Source organism: Neovison vison, chromosome 12, assembly GCF_020171115.1.
Source record: "Neovison vison isolate M4711 chromosome 12, ASM_NN_V1, whole genome shotgun sequence".
NCBI classification, from domain to species: domain Eukaryota; kingdom Metazoa; phylum Chordata; class Mammalia; order Carnivora; family Mustelidae; genus Neogale; species Neogale vison.
In genome coordinates, this window is record NC_058102.1 from 3,406,147 (window position 1) to 3,428,757 (window position 22,611).

Genomic DNA, 22,611 nt, shown 5'->3' on the forward strand with positions numbered 1-22,611 from the left:
GCAGGCATGCTCTGAGTCTTCCGATATGAGTCAGCTGCATAGACGGAGGAGTAACGTGAGTGGCAGATGCCAGCTGGACCAGATGCTGCTGAGCCCCAGGGAGGCCTGAGATCTGGGGCCAGCAGGTCAGTGAGCACACCACATGCCCTCCCTGGGGACACTCAACTGCAGGCACTGGACCTCTCGGGACAGCCCGAGAACACGTGTCCTGCCTTGGGTCCAGAACCCACCTTGTCCCTGTCCCTGTCCCCATCCCTGTCCCTCTGTCCAAGAGGCAGTGCTCTCTTTAAAGCCTCAGTCTTTACTAGGATCATTAAAAGTGTTGTAAAGGACGTGGATTTTTTCGTTGCGTTTTTTGGTTGTGAAATGAATCTAATTACTCACTTTTTAAACACATTAAAAGAAACAAAGTGAATCCCCCTCGTAAGACTTAATGTGTATCACACTTGATCCTTTTCTATAAATAGGATTGATCCATGCTTTTTTTTGAGTGAGAGAAAGAGCGTACGTGGCAGGAAGGGGCTGAGGGAGAGAGAGAATCTGAAGCAGGCTCCCACCTCAGCGCAGGGCCTGATGCAGGGCTCGACCCACTACCCTGAGTTCATGACCTGAGCCGAAATCAAGAGTTGGACGCTGAGCCACCCAGGCACCCCAGGACTGATACAGGATTGTAATTTCTTCTAGAGAACTGTGCCCTACTCCTATAAAGGTTCATGCTGTTGCTTTTTACCCACAGCACTACATCTTGAGCATACAGAGGACAAGAGTAGCTGACATCAAACTGCCCTACGGTTTCCATTGCTTGCCGGGGCACAAGGGTGCCAGCTGACCACGCGCAGCTGGATAGTAGCAGGGACAGGCCTTGTGGAGCTTCCGCAGTCCAGGCAGCTGTGGCTGGCCTCAGCTCTGCAGGTTAGCCACCTGCGGGGCACAGCACGGTTTCTCGCAGTGGGTGGTGGTCGCCCCATCAGTCTCCCCCAGATTGGGTAAGGTCAGCTGAGTTTACAGTACAGGGATGACCTTCTTATATCAGGACAGGGTTATTTAAAGGAACAGGACATTGAGCCAAAATTCTGGGAGCTGCAGAGCCAGCTTCCCTGCAGAGAGGCCCAGATTCTCCTTCACTGGGATCCATTTCCTTTGGCAAAGCAAACTGCAAACACTGCCAGTTAGCGACTGACATTTTTCATTATGAAACAGAATATACCAATAGTGAGATAAACTGTACTAACATCTGCCTGGCACATCACATAATACTGTCTGTAATATGGATGGAATACTATAATAGTAGAATTACGTAACAATAATAATATACACCATATATTATGATCTTATCTAATATATATTAGATATTAGATATATATCAGATAAAAATTGTTACCATTATACCTAGTAAATTATATTTGATGATTATATTATAATCAGAAATAGAATATTATGTATATAACATAGTTATGAATGGAATGCATTTATATAATGTACAAATATGTATTTAACTATAGTAATGTATGCTAGAATATGATACGGTATGATATAATTCTCACTTAATTCTCCTTGGTGGTGACGCAGGGGCTCTCAGACGCCCTCCCGCCTGCTGGTGCGTGCCTCACCGTGCGCCACTCACGCACAGACAGATGTACTGCCATCCTTTGGGAGAGGAGGCTGCAGGGGACACCAGATTTGGTCAGTGACTTACCTCCACAGCAAATTATAGCAGCCACAAAAAGGGAGATATCACTGTCATCCAGCTCCAGCGCGTTGAACTTCATCGCAAAATCAAACTTAGGTTCCATGATATCACAAAACGGTTTCCTTAGGCTCTTCAGGAATTCACGCGTTATAAAACCATTTCCATATGCTACCAGCATCCCATCTTTATTCATCACAGAAGACAGCATGGCAAATATGGCCTCATAAACTCCGTATTTCAGCAAAGTGACCTGATCGTTTAAGTCCAAGTTGGCAAAGCCTGGGATGGACTTGGCAAACTCGGTGAGCTCGGTGACGGTCTCCACAGACGTGCACTGGCAGCAGTGGAAGATGCGGACTTCCGCCTCCTTGTTCTGGATGCCGTTGGCCACCAACTTGGCCACCAGAGTCTTCTCGGCCATACACAATGTCTCCATGTCGTGTATGACAAAGGGCTGCAACGAAAGACACGGAAATGAGCCAGGTCGCCGGGGACAGGCTGTCCTCTTAATTATCAAAGAACTGATGAGCAGCCAGTGTCTGCCGATTACCTGCGGAGAAGCGCGATATGAACAAAATGCTGTCTTCGTCCTTAAACAACCTCAAAGTTGGCTGGGGACACAAAGACATTTATGGAGAACTAGCGATATAAATCTGTAAGGTAAGATCATCACTTCCTGACACCGGGTGGGGATTTTATTGCTATGAAAGGGAAGTCCTGATTTTGGCAATAAAGCTAACAAGAGTGTATTTGCAAAGCACTTTTAATACTTTATAAGATTTTCTGAACTCCTGACTACTATTGCAGTGGCCCTAACTACAGTAATTTAAAAATTTGTATCACCGAAGAACAGCTGACATACAATGGTATATGAGTTTGAGGTGCACAGTGTAGCGATTCAACACATCTACACCTTAGGCGGTGCCCACCCCTTGAGTGGGGTCACCAGGAAACGTAACTATAGTATTGCCGACCACAGTCCTCATGCTGTCCTTTTCAGCCCCAGGCCTATTAACTTTATAACTAAGAGTGTGTGCCTTCACCTCTTCCGCTCACACTACAGTAATTCTTAATTTTACCATTTTATGAACTTCAGAGATAACCGTCGTTACCTGACCCTGACTACAGCATGAGTGAATTTGGTACATAAATAGATAGAACTCTGAAAGTTGGTGTTTGCATAGCAATAAGCAAGAGAGCATTGTTAAGCCCTTGCTCTCTGGGGGCCACCTGGGAAAATCTTAAAGAACCCTCACTTCCTCACTTCAGTGCTCTGTGTTCTGGAACAAGCACAAACCCTTAGGCCAGCAGTCCACACTTTGATATATACCATTTGCTTCTAAGACCATGGGTCCTGCCATTTTCCAAGTATCTAGTGGAGGAGCGGAGGTGGCTGGCCCTGTTATTCGAGGCCAGCATGCCCAGAAGGCATTATACATCTGGTGGGGCACAGGGGAATGGATGTAAATATTTTGTGCTGCTGGCCAAAATGTACACCAGATCTGTGTGCAGAGCAGAAGAAATGACAGTCTCTAGGGGATCTCTGATTTATAATGTGATCTACAGATCAGTAATGAGGTGGGCTGAAGCATTATTTTCAGTTTCTACCAGAATACATAAATGGAGAATGGCATAAGCAGCTCATGATTTTAAGACTCACTCTGCCCGTGCGCAAAGCGTGTCACTGACACTCTATCTGGCCCCAGAGCACAATGTGGCCCCTATTCCTGGGCCCCCAAGAGCATCAGGAGGAACCACAGCATGAAACCATCTTCAGTGAGCCTGGAGAGTGTCTTTGTCTCAGAAGCAAGGCAGGCACATTGGAATAATACAAGGCATTGTCTTAGAAATGTTTAAATAAAATTAGAATTTGCAGTACAGCATTGGACCAAAAAAAAAAAAAAACCCACAACAATAATTTGATTCTACATCTGAAGAAAGGGAATACTCAAAAAATTACCTGTGTGTGAGTGAAAATATTCTGAATACAAAATTCAAAGCCAAAGTCCCGACTATCTCAAGTTTGGTTAAGGAATACTTAACCAGTCCCTTCAAAGTCCCTTCAAAGACTGTAAAAGCAGGCCTAATTATTGTTGTTTAGGAAAAGTTTGGGGGCAGTTCTGTGTCTTGGGAAGTTGCTCAGAGTGAAGGAATTAACATTTTCGGGTGAGCTGGAGGGTCGCTTTTGAAGGATACACAGCACTATCCCTTCAATTTCCAGAAAATACACTAGTAGGCCACCTTGGCTGTATCATTGGCTTTGTAATCTTCAGCAGAAATAAAAACAAAAGTTGTGTGGCTCAAACAAATTTGGGAAACGCTGAGTTAAATGAAGTTCGGTCCTTCCAGAGTCTCTACTGCGGGGGGGTGTGGTGGGAAGCTTCAGGAACAGGGATAGGCTGGGCAGCAGTTCCCCAAGTGTGTGATCCCAGAGCACCTGCATCCTTTGCTGGAGCATCTCACATGACTGGCACGGTACTGGCCATGGAATTTGCAGGACTCCGGGCGAGATGAAAATGTGGGGCCCCTCTTTCAAAAATGATGAAGAATTTCAGGACAGTGACAGCAGGGCATGAAATCCCAACCCCGGGCCCTTCCAGGCAAAGCTCCTTGTGAAACAGGACACAGGCCCATGAAACCCTCCTGGGACAAGTTTTATGTAAAACATACTCTCGTAAATGGGGAAGTAACTGGTACAAATACTTCATTTCATTTTTATAAAATTTTCACTTAGATTTTAAGAAGGCAGGGCCTCATTAACAGACAAAATTAGAAACCATCTGAATTCAAAACCAGTGCTAACATTTAGAAAGCAATGTTTATGGAAGCTTAAGAGAGAATGCATATACTAACACGCTTGATAAACACTGTTGATAGGACTATTTAAAAAAATCCATGCTGCTTATATTTAATTATGGAATGCGCCTTTTATACTTAAGTTTGAATATGAATGTATCTGACATCACAGGTGGTCATTTCAGATAAATAAAGGATGTTGTCACAAGTTTAAATAGCAGGAGGCGGAAAGCTGCCCAGCACTCCCACCCATCACTTCCCACCAACCAGAAGGTTCTCCTAACCGACATCTACCACTGGTGCACACGCCTGACGGTGTTCTGTGTGTGTTAATGATACTCCTGACAAAAACTCATCTTTACATACATCTAAATAGCATTTTCTACATAAAGTGCAGGCAGCACCATCTTTTAGGAAAAAACTGTGATTTCTTGGTAGAATTGTTTCGGATGAAACCATTTTATAAGCTTTTGGTTAGGTTTTACTACACATTTCAAGAAATGGTATAAAATATTAAGTATGTTTTTTAAATCTTAAGGCACCTTAAGTTGTCGGTGTAATATTTCAATGTAACACCGTGGGCAAAACCCCACCACGGGGTTTATCATCCCCCAAAGCCATTTCGGGATGGCGCCTGGGGGGTCCCTCGTCTCAAAGATCTCAAAGCGCTAAGAATAGTGTTGGAAGCCCTTTTCAAAACGCACATTAGAATCTATTCTCAGTCACGTGCCCAAAATTTATCCCCTTGCTTGGTTCATTCTTCTCTGACAAGACACCTGACTTTGTTACTGACTGGCTACAAAGGACCCATGATTTTGTCTAAAATTCCTTAATCTTCTCAGGGGACACAGACTGTCCCTAACTGAAAACATTCAAACACTCTAAAGACTATTCCCAACAATTCCGAGCTATATGGGAACCTTTGAGATAAACATACGCGGTGTCCTTCATTTGAATGAAGAAAGTCACGACGGTGTGTGACATCAGACCAGTGCTACTGCATGACCGCCGCCTGGCACAGTCAGTGCTGAAGAACTGTTTGTCCGTTTGAACCGAACACCCTCCCCTAGTTTCCAGAGGTGCAACGAGCTTCTAGCGCCAGCAGAGGCTGGGGCAGGGTGGGTGGGCCGTGCGCATTCATGGGGCAGGCCTGAGCCCCTGGTTGCAAACCTCACAGGAGAGGCACAGACTTGAAAGCTCCTCACCGTCTCACTGCATGTGGCCTTCCAGAGTCTTGTGATATTAACACCTCACACGACAACACACCAGCTTTTTAAGACGTTGAAAAGCACGTCTTTTGGAAGCCGAGTTCAGATGGGACCGACGTGTCCTCTGTGCCTCGGCTCTGCTTCCGTTCCTGTCGTCCTCGAATCAGGGCAGCCAGGGCCCTGATAAGCCCTGGCCAGCTAGCTCACTCAGGGCCCTGGCGGTTTTCTAGCCTCCGGTTCTGAACTCTCAGTGGCTCAAAGCAGCCGCATGTCCAGACAGAAACATTCACTATCCCTCCCATCAGCCCCTGCCCTCAGCTAACAGCCACCCTTCCCAAACCAATGGGATCCACACGCTGCCTGCAGCTTCCTTCCTCCTCCCAAGACTCTCTCCACCGTTTTCCCACCAGCCTCCCACAGCACCCCTCTCCTGGCCTGCCCAGCCCCTAATCCGTTCTAGCCAAGCTGTAGGTCTTCGTGTTATATGATCTACAGGCCACGGGACATAGAAAAGCAGACCCTGTGTCCTGCATTGGGAGCTCCAAGCTCTGGAGCTTTGGAGGACAGGGCTCCCTCCAAAAGCATGAGGATCTCAGTGGTATATGCAGAAAGATAGTCTGTGGGAATGAAACTAATGTTAAACAAGAGTGTTTGGTTCAGAGTCAAGTTAACTTTTAAGTTCCCCTTTAAAAGCCCAAGAGACAAACAGAAGATCTCAAAGAGATCAGAAGCTTTGGTTCCTCTAATATGGGGCTCTCCTAACCATTTCCAGGAGAGAAATTCCAAATTAAAAGGTTACTTTGCTGTCACCCTCATGGTCCAGAAAGCGTCTAATTTATACAAGCCCCTGGGGCCTTGCAGCATGGGTATGGCTTTACCAATGTCCTAGAGTTCGCCTGAGCCGTTCTGAAACGTCTCCGCCCATTTAATTGGAGAATTTTACTGAAGAATTAAAGACTCAGTAAAAGAGAGGTTTGGTTTGTTCATGAGAGTAAGTAGCTTGTGAAATACTTCATTTTCCTGTGACTAAAAATTCCAGCTTGTAATTCCCAATCAGGATTGCTTTAAGCTACTCATTAGTACGAATTAAACCTGTTTTGCCATGTCATAGGAAAAAAGCAAACTATCTTCATTAGCCAACCCTGGGCTGGCCCTTCTTTGAATTAGCTGTGAGATCAGGTCAGCAATGGACACAGAGACTGAGCAGACCATGCGGTCGGGGGCAGGTAGCAGTGCACTTCGGAAAAGGCCTAGAACTATCCAGAGAAGACAAAGTTTCTAGAAATGAACAGCCCTTTCTAAACCCAGAGATGTCCTTGCCTTTTCACTGAAAAAACCAGAGTGGGGTGGGTGGGGGACTGCAGGGTGGGGGATGGGAGAGGAGGGAGGAGATTTAGGGGGAGGACGCCAGAACATGTGCTGCGTGAAAGAACATGCTTTCATTTTCTGGCATTAAAATAGAGATTTAGGGGCGCCTGGGTGGCTCAGTGGGTTGAAGCCTCTGCCTTCGGCTCAGGTCGTGATCCCAGGGTCCTGGGATCGAGCCCCACACCGGGCTCTCTGCTCAGCGGGGAGCCTGCTTCCCTCTCTCTCTCTCTGCCTGCCTCTCTGCCTACTTGTGATCTCTGCCTGTCAAATAAATAAATAAAATCTTAACGATAAAATAAAATAGAGATTTAAGGAAAAAAATCGAGGATTTTTTAAAAAAATGCACTTAAGAAATGACCCTAAGCTATTGACCAGACTTTGGCTTCTCTTTTTTTCTTTCTTTTTTTTTTATTCATGTATTAATTACAGAGTCATTATGATGCCTGGTTGCTAGGAGCTCTGAGGTAGAGCGAGGCCAGAAGATAGGAGTTGCCGACACGCTGCCTCCATCCGCTGTCTCTGGGACTGACACCGTCTTCCTAACATCCAACCTTGGTCCCCTCAGCCCCTCCCTGCGGCCAGGGGCCGCCTCAGGCGGGAGAGCAAGCAGCAGCCAGGCCACCTACCGGGTTGTTGCTGGCCTTCCCTGCCAGGATGACCCGGGCCTTGACCTTGTTCATGTTGAAGTTCTTGAGGTAGGCCTCATAAATTCTCTTGGCGAGGGACTTCAGATCTGCCGTTTCTGCATCTTCTGGGTCATGTTCGCAGGTGAGAATTTCCGCTTTCAGTTTTGCTTTTTCAGATCTTGGCATTCGTCCAAAGCGAATTGCTGGGGGGCAGGGAGGGGGGCCACGGGAGAGAACGGGAAGCGAGCAGAGGTGAGCATCAGGGTGCACGACAGGGGGCCGGGCCTCTGGGCAGAGAATGTGTGCCGAGAATTCAGCCGCGAACCAAAGCCGCCCCGTCAGGCCTAGTCAACACTGTACTGCTCTCTCGCTTCTGGAGAGAGGAAAATGAAACACAACCCTCCATAAACTCTGGACTTCTTCAAGAGGCTAAAAGACAAGGCGACACCCTCACTTGTTTCGCCAGTAGGATCAGCCGAAGGTTCAAAATTGTCCTTTAGGACAATTGTCCCAATTGACCTAATTATGATGCGGTCCAAACTTGAACCTAGTTTGAGGAGATGGCAGTGACCCCTAAGGTGACTTCATGTGACACCTTTTTCTTTGTCCAGAAGGTAGACCTGCGACCACTGGGAACTAGTCATTTTAGATCTACTGGCGCATTCTAAAATGACAGCAGGGTTCAGAATAACGATATTCGCCGCACACGTGCTTTGTGGGGGTGCTGCTTCCATGCTGGCATCCCAGAGGGATTTCCATTCGGTCTGAAAACCTTCAGTCAAAGGCTTACCGTGCGAAGTGTCTGAGAGGCATTCCGGGAGCTCTGCTGCGTCTCAGCTACGTGACGCTTTTCCCTTCTTAGGCTATCTGGGTCGCAAAACGATCTGGGCACTACGTGAATTCATTCAAAACACAGTCCATGGCGACCAGACAAGAGAGGTGGGCTGAGGCACGGGCTGCAGAAGCGCACTAGCCAACGTTACCTACCGTTATGGGACATCCCGACCGAAAGGCACTTGTGGAAACGACAGTATTGGCACTTATTCCGGTTCTTTTTCTGAATCTTGCAGCTGCGGTCACATTGATCATAGGCCAGCTTTAGCCGAATGGTTCGCCGGAAGAAACCCTGTGGGATGGACGCAAGGTTGGGGAGGGGTGTTTCTGGTCATTCATTTACTGTACTTTTCAAATGAACTGAAATTCGTAAAATCGTTCTAAGAAGTCTGACTTAATTGGGACAAACGGAAAAATTTAAATTTCATTACACGTAAGACGAAAAACCAACAAAGTGAGGCAAAATTCAAAGTCGTTTCAAGACGTCCTTGTCTGGCTTGGGAAGACCATGGTGATCGTCTCCCCAGAGTCACTTAGTCTTAATTTGTCCAAGTGTCGCTTTCCCTCCCCAACTCACATCCCGATCTGTGACTGCACAGATCTCTGTGTAAGAGAATACTAGCCCCTTCAAGACAAAAATTATAATGAACTCATAAAAGGCAGCCACCTGGTGGTAAAGAACGGTCACACTTTACAAAAGCTTATCTTAAACTCTACCCAGTAAGAACCTTTAGTATTTAGTCCATGAGAAACAAAATGTAACAACAGGAACTCAGGCACAGCCCTGGGGCAAAAGTTACTCTGCAAGTAACTTCTTTCACAAGTTCATGGTCAGAAGGCTTGTGAAGCATCTGTATTTGCTTTGGTGCTTTCTCTGTTTGCTTCCCACTTATTCCCGCCTGTTTCACACCGGGCAGGTCTGGAACGCCTGCGGGAGCAGGGACAGCAATTTCTTGGGGGACAGGAGGGAGGTTGGCGCCTTCCCTCAGCTGGATCTCTAAGTCTGTAAAGTGGGGATGGCCAGAGCAGGCCAGGAGCATGAGGAGGCTGAAGAGAGAATTCTGCCTGTCGGAAGGCAGTGTGGCCCTTTCTCCCCACAGCCCAGACCTCCAAGGCCAGCCCGGGCTCCGGTGCGGCGCTGCTGTCAAGGACGTGGGTTGTGCCCACACCAGGAAGGGCTGTGGTGTCTTCCAAAGCCAGCAAACCGTCTCAGCATGCACAGGGAAGAGTTCGGATTTTAACTGAACACTGAGATGACGAGACCCTGCGCGTATCAGGTACATGAAATACCGAAGCTGAGAGTGTACGCAAAGTCCTCAAAGCACGGCGTGGGGGCCTGACACCGCTGACTGACAGATCCTTTTAGTGATGATCAAAATCTGGGTTTAAAAAGAAGCAGCCATGGTCCCAAGCAGGGACACTCTCCACTGCTGGGGTCCACCGTACCTTACAGCCTTCACACGCGTGAACTCCATAATGGTAGCCTGAAGCTTTGTCCCCACAGATCCTACATTCAATGTTCAAGGCTATGCTGGAAGGTTCATCAGCACTACCGGCCGCCACTGGGTACGTGACCGACGAGGGGCTTGAAGCTGGTGAGAGGGTGTCTGAGAACAGAGGAGAAAGACCGATGAGCATTCCAGACAACGTTGCCATCGATGTCTATGCCAGGTTCAAGAGGACACGACTCCATGTGAGGAGGCGCCGGCTAGTAGGCAGAGCTCCCGGCCTGGGCTGGCCCCTATCCTGGGCTGTCCCACCCCCACCTTGTGTGCCCCCAGTTACTGCGGTGACATCCGCAAAGTGGCTGGGAAGTCCCTGGGTTCTGGACCCACAACCCCAGCTGTCTCCCCCTCACCCCCAACCTTGGCGTGGCCTACACACAATTTTTACTTTGCTTCCCTCCACTCTTCTGCAAATGTTAACTCCATAAATCACATCAGAATACAGGATGAAAATTCATGTGGGCAACATCGGAAGCAACAATCCATGAAAGATTAAAAAAAAAATTAAGCTGACTTCCTTAAAATTAAAAACTTCTTTCTGCTCCGCAGAAGACACTGCCAAGAGAATGAAAAAGACAAGCCACGGGCAGGGAGACAATGTTCGCAACACACACATCTCATACACAGAAAATACACAGAAAAGTCTTAAAACTCAACAATAAAACAGACCGCTCAATTAAAAAAGTGGGCAGAAGATCTGAACTGACGCCTCACTGAAGAATGGTAGCAAATCAGTATTGCTTGCCATCAGGAAACTGTGAATTAAAATTAGACGTCCCAATGTACCTATTAGACTGGCGAAAACAAACAGACAAGCACTGGGGCGCCTGGGGGACTCAGTGGGCTGAGTGCCCACCTTCAGCTCAGGTCATGATCTCAGGGTCCCGGGATCGAGTCCCGTGTCGGGCTCTCTGCTCAGCAGGGAGCCTGCTTCTCCTTCTCCCTCTGCCTCTCCCCCTGCTTGTGCACGTGTATGCTCTTGCTCTCTTAAATAAATAAGTAAACCTTTTTTAAAAATTAAATTAAATCAAACAAACAAACAAAGCTCTGACAACACCGCCTGTTGGTGAGGACACGCAGTGACAGGAATGCTCGCCCATGGCTCGTGGGAACGCAGAATGGTACAGCCACACTGGAAGACAGTTTGGCAGAACAGTCCTAAAGGAATTACACTCCGAAGTATTTAGCCATTAGTGATCTGAGGTCTAAGTTCACACAAAAACTTACACACGAATGTCTATGTCAGCTTTAGGGTTAATCTCCCCAGATCGGAAGCAACCAAGCAACCAAGATGCCCTTCGACAGGTGAGAGGATAAGAAGGCGAAGCCGGTCTGGAAGGTTGTAAACTGTACGATCCAAATAGCTGATGTTTTGGGGAATCATAGGTCTGGCACAAAGGTGAGTTGCTGGGGGAGGGTGGGAGGCAGATGAACAGGTAAAACAGATTTTTGGAGACAATTCATATGAAACAATTCATATGGAAACATCATGGTGAAGACACAACATGTGATGCCTTTGTCAAAACCCACAGAACTTTACAGTACAGAGTGAGCCTTTTATTTGAGTGTGCTCAAATAAAAATTTAGGAGGTTGGGGAACTATGCTGGGGGAATGTGTGACAAAGTGAGCTCACTGTGTCACACATACACAGAATGGCTTTCCTGAAGGAGGTGTGGAGAAGACCCCACCGAAGGCAACTTGGAAATGAGTGGCATCTATGAGACCAAAGGCAAAGGAGCTACGTGTCAGCTTGGGGTGTCCGTGGAGAAGCAGCTCCCACAGGGTACAGGTTAGTCACCCTGATGCAACCACTGTGTAGACTGGAGACAGACCATGAATGGCAGGAATGGTGGCGTGGGAGCCAGGCCTCTCACTGTGGGAGCAGGAGCTAACAGATCGGCTGGGAGAGGTGAGAATGACCCATGGGGTGGCGGGTTAGTGCCGCAGGCATCAGCGCAACAAACAGAGATACAAATGGTGACATACAAAAATGTTTGTGGACCTATGGGTATACATGGGTTAGAACATACCCATATCTCTTTGCTCTATCAGCTAAGAGAGCCTGAAAGAAAAGACACTCCAGCAGCAACCTGAAAGGACAGGGGAGCAGCAGCCAGGACTCTGACAAGGCTGGCTATAGTTCTGTGACCACCTCTCACGGTGAAAGCCTCAGAATCCATAGGCCATCAGGTAAGGGACTCAGAAGGATTTTGCCTCAGTATTGGGGCAGACTTAACACTGTTACCATCCCATCTAACACAGAACCCAAAAGGTCAAACATTTTCCAAGTAACTTAACTGCGTCCCAGAACAGAACTCAGAAGTATTTATGGGAATACAAAAATATCCATCATGAACAAAGTTCACAATGCATGGCATCCGATAAAAAATATTACAGGGGCACCTGGGTGACTTAGTTGGCTAAGTGCCCAACTCTTGATTTCCGCTCAGGTCATGATTTCAGGGTTAGGCTACACCTGAACAAACACATATGATTAACGTTGTGACTGTATCCTAATGCGTTCAAGGAGCAGGATGAAAGACTAGAGACTGGGTGGAAAGCACCACATTGCACTTCTAGTGAGGAACACTACACCACCTAGTGTGAGAAATACACTGGATGGGATCAGAGCCGGCTCAGACACTGCAGAAGAAAAGATTAGTAAATGTGAAGACACAGAAAACAAACAAACAAACAAACAAAAAACCCCACTATCCAAAATGTAACACTGAGAGAAATAAGATGAAAAAAAAAAAAACCAAACTTCATAAGTGAAATTTACCAACCATTTAAGGAAGAACTAGTATCAATTCCACAGAAATACAGAAAACTGTAGAGGAGGGGCTATTTCTTAATTCATGCCATGAGACCAGCATTAATCTGATACCAAAACCAGATAAAGATTTTAGAGAAAACTAGAACCAATATCCTTCATGAACAAAGACACAAAATTCTTAACAAAATTTTAACAAGTCCACCATGTACAGAAAGGACAATCCATTATGACCAAATAGGATTTATTCTGGGAATACAAAGTTGACCTAATCTTTGAAAATCAAATAGTATAATTTGTTGTGTCAACCACATAAAAAAAGAGAAGTCACAGGATCATCCTACTAGATGAAGGAATAGTATTTGACAAAATCCAACATTAATTTCTGATAAAAACTCACAGAAAACTGGGAAGGAGAACTTCTTCAATCTAGGAAAGGGTATCTATGAAAAACGGTTATTGTCATACTTAGGGATGAAAGACTGAGATCAGGAATAAGGCAAGGGTGTCTCCTTATTCAACATTATACTGGAGATTTCCAACCAGTGTAATAAGGCAAGAAAAAGAAATAAAGGCATCCAGCTTAAAGAGGAAGAAGTAAAACTGTCTTTATGTACAGATGACATAATTACCTGGGCAGAAAATTCTAAAAATCTATAAAATATGAAACACTTGGCAATAAATCTGACCCGAAAAATATGAAAGATGTGTACACTAAAAACTAGAAAACATTGCAGAGAGAAAAATTTTTTGAAGATTTTATTTATTTGACAGAGAGAGCAAGAGAGAGCACATACAAGCCAGTGGTGGGGAGAGACAGAGGCAGAAGCAGACTCCCTGCCAAGCAGGATCCCAGGACTCTGGGATCATGACCTGAGCTGAAGGCAGACGCTTAACTGACTGAGCCACCCAGGCGCCTCCTCAGAGAGAAATTAATGAGGAGCTATCTAAGAGGGAAATAAGTTCATGGCTCAGAAGTCTTGGTGTTGGTAAGATGTCAGTTCTCCCCACATTGATCGTTTGACTTAACGCAACCCCAATCAGACTCAGCAGACTTTTTCGGTAGAAATTAAAAAACTGATTCTAAAACTACCAGCACACCCAAAACACTTCAGGAAAGAAGAATAAAGTTGGAGAATTTAGTGAAATTTGCCTTCAGGTCTTATTATACAGTTACAGTAAGCAGAAATTAGTGGCACTGGTGTCAAATGAGACAAACCAATGGAACTGAAATAGACCCAGGCAGGTAAAGCCTATTGATTTTTGACGAAGATATAAAGGCTGTATAGTGGAGATAAGAGTCTTTTTAATAAAGTCTGTGAGAACAATTACAAATGCAAAATAGAGAGAAAAGAAATGAGTTTTGAGGCATATATGAAAATTAATTCAATAGATCTAGACAAATTCCGTGGAGCTAGGGCAAAAAAGTAAAACCTAAAAAATGTCAAACTTACAGAATAAAGTGACTTTGGGTGAGGCAAATATTTCTTAACTATGACACAGAAAGCAGGATCCATGGGGAAAAAAAAAAACCACTGACCAATTCACTTCTTCAAAATTAAGGACTTCTGTGTCTTGAAAACCACTGCTAAGGGAAGGAAAAGAAGCCACAGATGAGAAGCTATCCGGAAATCACACGTCTGATACAATACTCGCGTCCAGAATACAGGAACACCTCTCAACAGTGAAAAGCAAGGAAACCACTCAATTTAAAAATGGGCAAAAGGTTTGAGCAGAAACGTCACCCAAGAAGATGTGTACGCATGAGGCACAAGCTTGGAGTTACCACATCAACAAGTCACGGGGCAGAGAGTACAGCACCGCAAGTACGGGCTGAACCCCCGTGATGACACTGTACGGCGACAGACGGTGATGGCGCGCGGCGGAGAGCACTTGTGTCACGCTCGCGACTGTGAAATCACCGTGTTGTATACCAGAAGTTGATGTAACACTGTGTGTCAACTATGCTTCACTGAAAATGTTTACAGGGGCGCCTGGGTGGCTCAGCCAGTTAAGCGTCTGCCTTCCGCTCATGTCATGATGCTGGGGTCCTGGGATCGAGCCCTACATCATGCTCCCTGCTCGGCGGGAAGTCTGCTTCTCCCTCTCCCCCTCCTGCTTCTCTCTCTGCTTGTGCGCGTGCTCTCTCTCTCTCTCTGTCAAATAAATAATTAAAATCTTAAAAAAAAAGTGATATATGCTATACTGTTCTGGTAAAGACTTTGGCAGTTTCTTAAAAGTCACATATACGTCTACCTTACATCCCAGCCATTGCTGCTAGGTGTTTAGCGGAGAGAAGTGAACGCACACGTCCACAGAGAGACTTGGACGTGAATGTTCTGAGCAGCATCATTAGCAACAGCTGATACCCAGAAGCAACGGAAATGTTCCCCGACAGGTGTGTGGGTAGAGAAACAGGGCGTATCCACACAACACATAAAAGACCTGAGCTTCTGATATGTGCTTTGATGCAAATGAATCTCAAAAGAATTTTGAAGAGTGGAAGAAGCCAGCTGAAAAGCACACCTACCGCATTATTCTTTTTATATGAAACTCTAGGAGCTACAGACAGATCTATAAGGAGAGAAAGATTGGTGTGGCTCAGGGGAGGGAGGGAGACCAAGGGGTGGGGAAGAGGGTTTATACAAGAGCACAGATAAATTTGGAGGTGATGGGTTTGGTCACTGTTTTCATTGTGGTGATGGTTTCACACTCAAAATGTGTGTGTACACATCAAATTGTGCACGTTAACTATGTGCAGTTTACTGTATGCCGTAAAGTTGCAAAGGAAAATCGGGGGAGAAAGATGGATGGGCCTCGCAAGCAGCCTCACCCATCTGCTCTCCTGGGTGCAAAGTTTAAAGTGGATACACTTTATAGACGGCCCTTCCAGAGCAATTTGCATAATGCAGAAATACCACCGAGGGAAGGAAAAATCTAATTTACAAAGAAGCGGTCATCTTATCTCAAATTAGCTAGTCCCACCAGCCCTGGAGAACCTGGGAAGGAAGCAGAGCAAGATTTTAAGAAGCAACAGATGATGCCAAATGATGAAAAGGATCAACCACAACAGTTCGGGGAAGCTGACGCACTCCCCAGGGCCTGGAGGGCCAAGGGCCCCGGGTCGGGGTGTCTGTGGCATACGTTTCAAAGTGATCACTTTTTGTTAAGTTTCCCCTCTTCTGTTTTTGCCACAAAGTTCCTTGGAATTGGTTGAAGACCAGGATGGAACTCTCTCCCCCCAAACCCTTGCTCTTACTTTATTTAGATGCAAAGCATATGTCTGCCCAAGGACTTGGGTCCGGTGTGGCTTTTGATGGGAGCACATGGACCACGAGGCTAGTTTATACAACATTCCCAGGTCTTATATGTCAGAGCTTTCAGATGGCTTAGGAATATATTTTAGATTATCGTTCTTGACAACGACCTAAAACACAACCTTGAAACAAATGGAAGAATGTAATTTCGGATCCCTCCTGTTTGAGGGTGAGGACTTGGGAGAGAGAAAATCCAGGCAGAGCGGCTGCTGCGGACTCTCTCTTCCCGGAGAAGGTGGGTGTCTGCACACTCTTTCCATCCATGGCTGGAACAGATCTTTCCAGGGGTTTTACAACTACACACCCACCCTGCTCGCACAAGTTCCTTTTTTGAGAACAAGCTCAAGAGCATGTGTGACCTAAAGGAAAGCCTATCCCCAAATCTTTCATTATAAAATGAACGACTTGTTTTCCAAAGGGGGGAATCTGCCTTCTTTTAATAATAAAAAAAGGAAACATGGACACAAATAAATCTTCTCAAATCCTGAAGAAGAAAAATTTCTGATCGTCAGTATAACCACAAATAGTATGTGAAAATAACTGGCCAGTAGGCTCCGTGCCTACAATGTGGTGACCCAAAGATGCATTTGGAGGGGTTGAGAGCTGGGTTTGACCCTGGGCTTCTCATCTTCAGCATGTCCCAGTGTCCTGGGGTCTGTCTCTCTTCCTCTCTCCTCAAATAAACAGAAAAATGAGCTCAAACATTGTTCTTGGGATTCAGGTAGACAAGGCACATGCACTGGCTACCATGGTGCCCAGTAGCCTAGGCTGTCACTGTCCCAGGCACTAGCACAGATCAGCCATGCAGCGACCTACTGAGGCACTGAAGGTGATCCCGCACCCCAGAGGCTTTTCCTTGCTTGCCTCCCTTGCTGTTTCTGGAAGCTCCCATCACCCTGGATGCTCGCTCCTTTTCCTCAAAGCTCACTCCCTCAATAACAAGTCATGAAAAAGACAGTCAAAATGCAAAACCATTGGGGCGCCTCGGTGGCTCAGATGGTTAAGCCTCTGCCTTCAGCTCAGTTCATGATCTACAGGTCCTGGAATCAAGCCCCACGTTGGGCTCTCAACTCAGCTGGGGAGTCTGCTTCCCCCTCTCCTCTGCCACTCCCCCTTCTTGTGCTCTCTCTGTGTCTCTTTCTCTCAAATAAGTAAAGACATAAATCTTAAAAAAAAAACTGAATAATTTATAAAGGTCTGTTGGGGTCACTACCAAGGCTGTCCCCCAGGAACGCAACCGAGTGGGATAACTCGTCGTCTCCCCGGGGTCGCATGGATCGTGCGGTCCCTGACCTTCTGGGTCGAGGACACTGCTGCCAAAAGGGATGTTCTTACGAAGAACTCGGCTTCAGAGCCAGCTGAGGGGCACAGGTTCAGGTCCTGGCACGGTCTCTTTCTAGCTATGTGACCGGGCCATGTTACCTCATAGCTGTGTTATTTCCACTTGTAAAACGACAACGGTCTTCTCACTGAGACTTTACGAGGATTGTGTGAGGCTGTGCGCAAGGTGCTTTCTCCTTCTGCCAGGAATGCTTTTTCCTGCTGCTTTTATTTTTCGTTAAAGCACCTCACACATATAGAGAAATATACAGAAGGACACCTGCTGCCCAGATTTACAAATGGTAATGTTTCATCACACTGCTTCATGCCTTCTGTCTGAAGTCCCCGCAGGGCCCTCTCCCCAGTCCCACCCGCCCCTCGGCAGGGCACCGACATCGTAAAGCTGGCGCGAGCTTTCCCAGATGTGACGTGGACCTACCAACCACATTCAGCACTGTTTGGTGTTGGAGACCTCACATGCATCGAACTGTACAGAATATATCGTCAAGCTTATTTTCATTCTTTATCTTCACGCTTTTTACGTGGATTCCAGTGGAGACAGGTGGAGCTAATTCTTTTAAGTTACGATGAAGAACTCCGCAGCAGGAAGCTTTCACGATCTGCTCCCCCCGCTTCCTATCTGTCCCCACCGCGTGGGGCACCATGCCGCAGGCGCTATCCCAAACGCGGCTGCCGCGTGCACCCGTCTGCGTGTCTCCTTTTTGACAATGTCCGTCCCCAGTGGGCCCCCGGGGTTGAGAGCGCACGCACCTCCGACTACTCTGTCTACAGAGGCTTCATCAGCGCGCGCTGCTCCCGCCGTCACCAAAGTCAGGACACGGTCATGAAAGCCGTCTTCCTGGCGTGGGATTTGGCGAGAAGATGGTTGGTGGACAAGTGCCCTGGGTTAAGGACCTGACGCACGGGAGGCTTGTCCGATGAGGGCGTGGTCCACACCGCAGCACCCAGGGCCGGCTTCAGTGCTGCCTGGAAGGATGGCGGCTCCCACCATTTCTTCTCTGTGACACCAGAGGCTACGTGGATGGACCCCGGGTTTTATTTCTTTGCATCTGTCCCATGATACTAGTTGCAGGCTTTTTTTGTTTGTTTGTTTTTTGTTTTTTTTTCAGATTCTATTTATTTGAGAGTGAGAGCGTGCAAGCAGAAGGAGGAGCGGGGGGAGAGAGAATCTCCAGCAGACTCCGCGGAGCCCGCTGGAGCCCAGCATGGGACTCGGTCTCAGGAGCCTGAGATCATGTCCTGGGCCGAAACCAAGAGTCGGACGCTTCACCGACGGAACCCCCAGGCGCCCCTTTCCCGCAGTTCCTGATGCAGTGAAGAAAACAGGGAAGTGGTTCATATACATTTCCAGATTTTTAAAAAAAAATCGTTCTTTTTATCATAATAGGAGCCTCTGCTTTGAAGAAATAGAAACTCAGACTTGTTTAGAAATGTAGCTGACTGCCTTAACTGAATTTTAAGCATTATTTGATTTGCATATGGCTTTTAAAAGCGGGCATGCTGCGTGTCTCACAGTGCCTCCTGAAAGGTCGCCAGGTCAGTGGATTTGGTGTCACGCTCTATCATGTCTAAACAGTTCACGGCACAGAGATGGGACTACTTTGTCAGCTAAAGCGAACACTTTTCTCTGCAGGAAAGCAAAACAAAACAGACAACAAAAATTTACCTAAACAAAGCGCTATGGGATACAGCACACTTACCCGTAATAACAGACCCGTCTGATCCCGGGCCACTTCCTAAATACTGGTATTCCGCGAAACTGAAGCTTCCAGAACTGTCCTCGCCGATGGATTGAGAAATCTCTTGGATGTTTCCCATTTCTTGTAGAAATTCTTCAGATAATGGGCTTTCCAGATCGTCAGCCTCGAGTGGGGAGAGGGGGCAAATCAGGGTTTCTGTGTCTACCATCTTGACGAGAGGTTCTGGAAATGTAGCTGAGGCCCAGCCTGGGAGGAGAGAGAAGTAGCCAGTGAGTCAAACGCAGAGGAACACTTTTCCTTCCTTGAAAACCTCCTGTACCCATGACGACCCACTAAATTCATAATCTAAGAAGGGACAGTGCTGACCACCCTTTCTCGGCATGCCTCTTGGTGAGCACGCTCGGAAAGTGGAAATCTTTCAACATGCCATGTTTAGGAGAGAAAGCTGGGCCTGCGAGAATCAGTCACTTGCTACCGAGCACACAGTGTGTCGACACACGGTGTCTCACTGGACAGAAGTGGCCGCGGACACAAAGTCCCTGCTTGCCTGGAGCACCAGTTTCGGTGGGGACACAGACAGCAAGTAAATGAATACACGTGGGGACTGAATGTCTGCCGGTGCCCCGAAAACACAGTGAGAGCGCATGGGGACAGACGCTGCCTTCCAGGGGGACACTGCCTGGCCGAGCTGGGGACAGTAGAACGTGACAGGGTGCGCTGCACAGAGGTCTTGGGGGAGAATGTTCCAGCAAAGAGTGTGTGCAAAAGCCCCACAATGGAAGCCTTCTAGGAGCGCAGGCCAGTGTGGCTCAGCGCAGGGGCGCAGAGAGAGCAGGAGGGACAAGCCATCAGCACACACCCTGCTGTGATAGTCTATGTTCTCCTTGTACCCCAGGGGTAACTCACGCAGGTTTTCCTTCATAAATGATTGCACACTTACCGGTACATCGTAGAGTTTAGAAAACCCAATTATGTGAGTGCCTAACAAAGCTAGACTGTTTCAGCCGGCAAACAACAGACGCTCTCCAGGTGGGTACTGTTACGAGCTCCACTGTGTCCCGCCCAATCCCTATGCTGGAATCCTCGCCCCAGGACCTCAGAACATGGCTATATTCGGAGAGAGGGTCTGGAAGAGGCCCCTAATTTAAGACGAGGGTCTTTAAAGCCGGCTCCAAGTGATGTGATTGGTGTCCTATGAAGAGCAACGTGGGAGACACAAAAAGAGACACCAGGGGCGTGCGTGCCCAGGCGCACAGGTGTGCGGCAGGTCCCGCTGCCCGAACGGGCCTCCCATCTCTGTCCTCCTGAGGTCCCTCGCCAGGTCCATCCCTGGCCTGGCAGTCACGCATGGCCCAGTGACATTTCGCTTCCGGGACTGCTTTCCCATCTGAAGTGGCTCCAGAGACGCCCACGGCTTGCAGCACCGAGAGGACCCAAGGAGGTACAAGCCGACCACAGCCAGGGCTGACCTCGAGGCGCTGCCATCACATGGTGACCACAGGACGCCAGACTCGCTCAGCTGAGTGAGAACACTATTCCAGAACAAATCCGCGGGACGTGCTCTTCTAAAACAGGTTCACAGTTCAGCCCTGCTTCAAGGAAACATCTTTAAGTGGAAAGATGAAGGGATGTTTTGACTTCCTTTAGAAATGCAAAATGGGGGGGGGCGCCTGGGTGGCTCAGTGGGTTAAGCCTCTGCCTTCGGCTCAGGTCATGATCCCAGGTGCTGGGATCGAGTCCCGCATCGGGCTCCCTGCTCAGCCAGGAGCCTGCTTCCTCCTCTCTTTCTGCCTGACTCTCTGCCTACTTGTGATCTCTGTCTGTCAAATAAATAGATGGGATCTTAAAAAAAAAAAAAGAATTAAAAAAAAAAGAAATGCAAAATGGGGACAAGTCACACATTTTTGTGGAAGTCACATCTCCTGCTTAGAATTCAGATAGTAAGTTCTCATGGTTGATAATGACACACAGGAAAAATAAAAGGGAACCGTTAGCCTTTCATAGGATTTAAAAGACTTTCTGTGTAATCTATGTTTCCATAAGCAGGCGACGGCTCTGTGCATTTTCTTCTATCATGTTTTAGTCTGCATTATATCTGAAGGCAGCTTTCTTCAAACGGCAAGCAAGACAGTAGGGTAAGTATTATTTAAACTATTTTTCACCACAAACAAAAGGTTAACAACTGCAGTCACTAAAGTAAAATATTAACTGTGAAGTTTAGCCTAGTACCAAAGAGCTGGGCAGAGGCTGTGAGGTCAGTGGGGCTGGGACCACTTTCTTTTCGGGCTCCCAGTGCTGCCAGGGAAAATGCACGCGGACGGCAGCTTTTTTTTAATTCTTTTTTTTTTTTTTTTTTATTCTCTCTTCCAACCAGGAGCGTCACAGCTGGAAGAACTGATCTTTGACTACAAAATGATGTTCGTTTCCTTGTCATTACACTCAGGGAGTTAGAGTACTCTTACCGCTTTACTTCTCAGTTGCTTTTAAAGCACACCTGAGATTTATTTAGGGGAACGTCGGTCCTGCTGTTCATGAGGAGCTAACAAGATAAAATCCATCTGCAGAGTGAGGCGACAGTGTCCTGAACTCCTGCCAGAGGCCTGCGTTTGCCCAGATCACTGAATACACCGGCCCTTCCTTGCTTCCGGCTGGAGCAGATAAGGCAGGGCTCCCTGTGAAGGTGTCCCCACGTAGAGAGCCGAGGCGGCCGGGCACACACCCCAGCCCACCTGCCCTGTGGCTCCTGGTGTGCCTTGGCTCCCGGCGCTCCCCCACTGCTGTGGCTTCTGCTCCAGCAGCAGAATTATCACAGGAAGTCTGGCTCTAAAGTCCACATGGCATGGCCACTGCCCAGTTCCTCGAGGAGAACAAACCAGGCGCCAGTTACCGTGTCCTCCGCCCCCGGTGCTCTGGAGGGACAGACGGGCACAACAGACTGATCTCTTTTCTCAGCCGCGCCCAGTCTGGCCAAGGAGGTGAGACAAACGGCTGGAGGAAAAGCAGAGCACGCCAGCAGAACGCCACTGGGTCTTCAGTTTCCTCGTGCAGGGGGGCTTCCACGGGGGCCGAGAGGCCGGGGAAAAGGGCTGCGGAGCTCCCCACCCAGCTCCCATTAAAACGTATGTTCTGTGCAATCTTGGAGTTCCTTCCCGAACCCAAGGCCTGCTGGGTTCTCTCTCGACACTTCTTTCCCTTCCGGCCCAGTTTAAAGGTTAGAGCTGCGCCTTGTTATTTCTGAAACTCTGAATTCTCCTTTTGGGTCTCAGTCGAGCATTTACCCATCAGAATATGCAAAATCTAAAGAAGGTTAGAAAAAGGAAGAAGAAAGAAAGAAAGGACAAGAAATAAGGAAGGAAGGAAGAGAAAGGGACAGAAAGAAGGAGACGTAGACACTATTACCATTCTGTCACTGAGGGCAGGGGAGTGCTGGATGGATTTTAATAGTGACCCAC

General features: G+C 47.4%; 1 protein-coding gene across 2 annotated transcripts in view; it reads right to left on the reverse strand.

Moving 5' to 3' along the window:
- PPARA (peroxisome proliferator activated receptor alpha) overlaps positions 1–22,611 on the reverse strand; it is a 65,667-nt gene that overhangs the window by 7,462 nt on the left and 35,594 nt on the right. Inside the window, exons 1-6 of one of the 2 annotated variants that reach the window (XM_044228145.1) lie at positions 20,100–20,197; positions 19,160–19,405; positions 9,969–10,129; positions 8,676–8,814; positions 7,689–7,891; positions 1,697–2,144 (exon numbers count right to left, since the gene is read on the reverse strand). In XM_044228145.1, coding sequence (XP_044084080.1) covers positions 1,697–2,144; positions 7,689–7,891; positions 8,676–8,814; positions 9,969–10,129; positions 19,160–19,367 — 1,159 coding nt within the window. In that variant the 5' untranslated portion in view covers positions 19,368–19,405; positions 20,100–20,197. Of the gene's footprint in view, positions 1–1,696; positions 2,145–7,688; positions 7,892–8,675; positions 8,815–9,968; positions 10,130–19,159; positions 19,406–20,099; positions 20,198–22,611 lie in introns of those variants that run through there. The other variant, XM_044228146.1, reaches the window with a different exon arrangement.